The sequence below is a fragment of the Helianthus annuus genome, chromosome 14 (assembly GCF_002127325.2).
Source record: "Helianthus annuus cultivar XRQ/B chromosome 14, HanXRQr2.0-SUNRISE, whole genome shotgun sequence".
NCBI lineage: Eukaryota > Viridiplantae > Streptophyta > Magnoliopsida > Asterales > Asteraceae > Helianthus > Helianthus annuus.
In genome coordinates this window covers 24,267,192-24,272,518 of record NC_035446.2, presented here as the reverse complement: position 1 = coordinate 24,272,518, position 5,327 = coordinate 24,267,192, and the positions used below count along the sequence as shown (strand labels likewise).

The window sequence follows — 5,327 nt, the reverse complement described above, 5'->3', positions numbered from 1 at the left end:
CGGGAAGGTAAGTGGCTCCAAAACGAACGCAGAACAGCGCTCTAAATAAACCCTCGTCGAACAACAAGCGTCCGAACAGCGGTAACAAGTCTGCTTATGACTTTGTTAGCCCGACTATGGGCCGCATAGAATAAACAATGGTGGGCATACCCTTGCCTATGACCATGTTTATTTACCCATAGTATGAATATACATTGTTCGACCAAACATGGCCAACAATGACTCAACGAGGTAACCGCAAAGTACGTGCGGTTACTAGAGAGCTATGACGATAAACACGAAAACCCCACAAAAAAGGGATCGTCGTCTCATAACTCGATGCTGAACATAGAGCTCGAGCAAAGCACTTGCAAGCATCAACAACTTTTGATCCCAGTCTCAAAGATTGGTCCAAAAGTTTCTTTTCTTCTTCATGCACCAATTCAACAATTGGTATGAAGAAAAGCCCACCTTTAAAGGATGGGAAACCTCCACATACCTTCGAACCACCATCTCAGAGGTTGGTTCGAAGTTTGTGCAGCATTACTAACAAGGTCTCCAAGAGACCTTCGGCACAACAACAGGTGGCAGACCACCTGGTGACATAAATCGGCTGAGAATCTCGCATCAGACGAGATTCCTTCACCGATACGGAAGAGGCGTCAGATGACCCTTCCGGACCTCCAGCTTCATTTACATACAGAAAAGACCACACATGGTCTAGGATCTTCTCCAGACTCCAAACTACCTTCCAAACACCATAGTCCAGTACTCCTCCCACATACACCTTGTATGTGGCAGCAACACTAGACTGGGGGGACTTGAAGGGGTATGGTCCCAGATCTCGCGTCAGCATGGACCGCGAGTGACCATTACCCTTATCAAAACCCCCACTAACTAACAACCTACTTGTGCCCATGCGGGAACGCGTCGACACAAGGGTTGATCCAATCTATCTAGTAACAAAGAAGGACTTACATGGAACATGAGAACGGTAGAGTGATGCGACATAGCATCACATCTGGTGTATGAAAACGGAAGTATTCACAGCGATGCGGCATCGCACCGCATCCAGTGAACACTTCTACCAATACAGGAAAGCCTTACCTTAGGCATAGAAGAAGATGAACGTAGCGGTACGGTTGACACCGCACCATACGGGCATTTTCGTCACGACAAGGGATGCAGGCAAGACGACGATGCGGCTAACACCGCATCTCGCGTATTCCTTGATCACAAGTAGGAGACGCGGTAACTTCAGATGTTACCGCACGTAGCGATGCGGCTTGCACCGCATCCTATGTACTCAAGCAAGTGGTACTGACACCACAGTGCAAGTGGCACCAATGGCAGTTACCTGTCAGAGCTACGTAAGCAATGGACTGACGTGGCATAACCTCCATAACCGACGAGCCTGACACACCTGAAAAGGGGCAGCACGTCGTCAGTCCATCCATCATCATCCTCCTTCACTCCTCGGCTATAAATACCAACCCCAAACCAGGTTTGAGGTATCTTCTCACAACTCTCTCACTACTACTACTATCTTACTTTGCTTCCCAAGCAAACTACTGATTCTCACGCCGGAGAGTGGTAACAAGGAGCACCCCCCACCCCATCCTCCTTGTTACGAGTCACGGCTTGTTTCCTTGTGCAGGAGATCAACCACCGGTGATCCAGCCAGCGATCCTCGAGAGGAAGGGATTAACCCTTCTTGACGAGACCAGTGTGTTAACCCTGCCCGGTTAACCATTGTTTCATCAATTGGTTTTCCAAGTTCTACTTAAAAGTGAGGTACTGAAAAGAACCAAACCCTATAGTTATCTTGATAACGTTAAATATTCTGAGAATCATGAGAACGAATTAAAAAACCAATCAAAACCCAACTTTTTTAATACAAACCTTATTGTAATTAAAATATAACATCAAAAAAGAATTTACAATATCAAATAATTCATTTCTCTTCTCAAAATCACTCTTATTAGATTTTTTTTATACATGTGTAAATATAACAAATTTAAACATGTGTAAATGACAAACTTACACATGTATAAATTCTGGAATAGTTCAAGCCATCAATATATTTTGGTTTTGGTCAAATAAAGTAAAACATTGGTGTTTGTCCTGTGCGTTTATATCTAGTTTGGTTCGGTTTTAAGCGATTATAGTTGGAGGGTTCTTAAATTGATTCGGTTCAGTCTCTATCCTATTTCTTAAGCGATTCAGGTTCCGTTTAGAAATCGGTTCTTGTTAGTGAACTTAGTTTTTCTTTTTCTCTTTATTTTTTATTTTTGCATACCTCAAAATTGCGTAGGCTCCTGTAATGTTTCAACAAAGTTTGGGCACACCTATAAATTGCGTAGATAAATGTTGGCCCAAATCTAAATCTAACACAATGATACACAATGATGTTTTGTGGTAAATTCCCATGACTCTTTTTGAGCATTCACATCCAAGGCATCATATTTTCAGTGTGGTGTTTTTAAAATATAAAACGTATAAAAAGTATAAAAAGTGGTTGTGAGTGGAGAAGAGAGAAAATGTTACTGTTCATCTGTATATTTGGGGGGACACTGTTCACCCACTATAATTTTTTAATATATATTGAAAGTGGTTGTGAGTGAAGGAGAGAGAAAAATGTAATGATAAAGGTATAAAAATATTATTTAATTGAAAAGGAGAGAGGAAAAGTATTTGTTTTTAGTGGAAATATATTGATATAGGAGTTGTTTTTTAGTGGAATATATGTATAATTTTAAGGGTTGGATGTGAATGCTCTTATATTACTAAAAACGAAAACCACCCCAAAATTACAATATAGCTAATAAACCTTATATATACTAAACATAAGATCATCACCAATCTCACAAACCTATCCTAACTAGACCGCCATGATATAGAATTAAGAAACTTTGACAACCAGATAAAATCCCCAGTTAATCAATACAAATCCCAACATTCTCCCCCTTAATCTTGATGTGGTCCATCCGAGAACATTGTTTCGAAGTAACACTCGTCTTTGATCCACACCACCAGTTCATGATCCTCGACTTCTTCCACTTGACAACCGGAACTTCTATTTGCTATTCATGCTCACTCAGCTACCACCCTTCTTGTTTCATCTCGAGCTCATTTGTTCTCATTATCATCATGATGATCACTATCACACGGGTTCTCTTGATCACTCACATATCTCTTCGACCTTAATCATTTCACTCGTCTACGATCTTGATCGTTTCACACGATCAACGCCCCAGTCGCCTTGCACAACTTATCTCTGCATCACACGGATCTTCGCTCTTTCTTTCAATCAATCACTTCACAATATTTTCAAATCCCACACAAAAAGATAATTTCTGCTTCTTTGCTTACGTACCTGATTGTTTTTCTGTTTCCTTTTTTTATTTTATTTTATTTTATGGTAACGATACCGAGTTTTCTGTCAACACTAAATCCCTTTTAAATCTTTTTTTTTTCTTTTTTCCTTGTACATAAAACAACAAACTATATTAATTCTCCCATCTTCATCCATTTAATTCACCCAAGTTATCAAAACTAACCCTTAATCTTGATTTATAAACAACCACTACAAGATTCAAACACATTTTGTGCTGAACCTGAATGCGTATAACCTACTACATATATATATATATATATATTTATATATATATATATATATATATATATATGTATTATATTATATGGGCGCCGGTGCGTATAAAATGAACCCTTTAGGATAGTTCAATCACTATCCGGCGGACTCCCAAACATGCAAGAACACTCAGCACCACAGCAACCGTACCAACGACCGCCTTAATGTAGGTGGTACGCCTAGTACCGCTGCTATTTCCCCCCTCATCTGTGTCTTCGTATACCAAGCCTGGGTTGAACTGTGGTGTTGTTGGCATTGGTTGCTCCTCATTTGATTTGTTGCTGTCAAGGAATTTAAATTTTCGTTAATAAATATATCACCTTTAATATGTAATTTTAATACACTCTAATTAGTACAGAACATACAAAAACTGCATAAAATACATATACGAATTACTTGACATTTGACATAAGTGAAACTTGTACCTTAGGATGAAACGCTAAAAAAAGACATACTAATGGCGGATCCAGAAATGTTTTCCACCAGGTTCCTTTTGATAGATTCTCACTAATTTTTTCAAAAGTATACAAAGTTTCCACTATTTTTTTCATTTTTTCCAAACTGAGGGGGTTCCCGGGAACCTCCAAAACACACCTGAATCCGCCCCTTGACTGGTTTATAGCCTTTTTAATATCGTTTCATCCTAAAAATGCTTATTTTGACTATTTATATATCATATTTGTAAAAATAAACATGAAACAACTAGAGAGAATAAGGACATTTTGTTATTTTACCTAGTGTTCGACAGCGGGCAAAAGGTGATCCGGTAGTCCGCCCTGGTGCAGGAGAAGGTGGTTTGATCATCGTATGCGTAAGTGGAAGCGCGTGGACATGCGGTCTTGAACACCTGCGAGTAAGACGACGGTTTACACGTCTCACGTGAGTCATACACGCCGCGACAGCAATCCTCTTTCTGCCCAAACGCCACACAAGCGCTTTTACACGCCACCACTTCTCCGTCAGAATTCACCACCTTTAACGCCGATGGACACCTGCCATTCAAGTCCACCGTACACCCAGTGGACTTGCAATTGTTTCCCGAGCCACCGCTTGGTGTCACCAGCGTTGGGAGGTTATATCCGCCCACCAAACTCACATGGAAGAAATCCGTTCCGCCATTTCCGGAAACCGTAAATTCAGCTAATGTGGCAGGAGGAGTAGGGCCAGCGCTGGCACACTCTAACTTTCCGGATCCACAGTCTCCTGTATCACAAGTGAATTTACCGTCCGAATCTTTGGAACAGTGTGTTCGTCCCCAGAACTGACCTCCCCAAGACAATGGCGCGGTGAGTACCTTTGCCTCACCTTTTTGAAGAGCGAATCCCGTTGGTTGAAGCGGCGCGATCCCCGCATTGGATGAAATTCCTGGCCAAACTGTCTGTTCACACTTGTTAACGAATGTGAACGTAGCCGACATTACACCTGCTAGTATGAAGAAACATACATATTGTTCATTAGTTCTCGCATAATATTTACAGCGGTAAAGTGCAATTTGTGTCCCAGTGGTATGTGGACAAACTCTAGGGACACAGATATTCATTTTTTTCAAATATAAGGACTCGAAGTTGATTCGGCCCACATGGACGCATGTTGCACTTCACTCTATTATAGTTCTGAAAATAACCATTCCATGTATATACAAAACAAATCAGTGGATGAACAATTCATTAGAGATTGAAACTGTTGGTAGTACCTT

The 5,327-nt window shown here is 40.7% G+C and overlaps 1 protein-coding gene across 1 annotated transcript; it reads right to left on the bottom strand.

Annotated features, from left to right (window-relative positions):
• Positions 1 to 4,361: 4,361 nt before the first annotated feature.
• On the bottom strand, positions 4,362 to 5,048 carry LOC110905351 (thaumatin-like protein 1). The gene has a single exon (XM_022151162.1). It carries the CDS (start codon positions 5,046 to 5,048, stop codon positions 4,362 to 4,364), a length of 687 nt encoding a protein of 228 aa, XP_022006854.1.
• Positions 5,049 to 5,327: the final 279 nt, after the last annotated feature.

Coding starts and splice junctions, on each gene's coding strand:
- LOC110905351 (XM_022151162.1), bottom strand. CDS start 5,048: ATGTCGGCTACGTTCACATTCGTTAACAAGTGTGAACAGACAGTTTGG.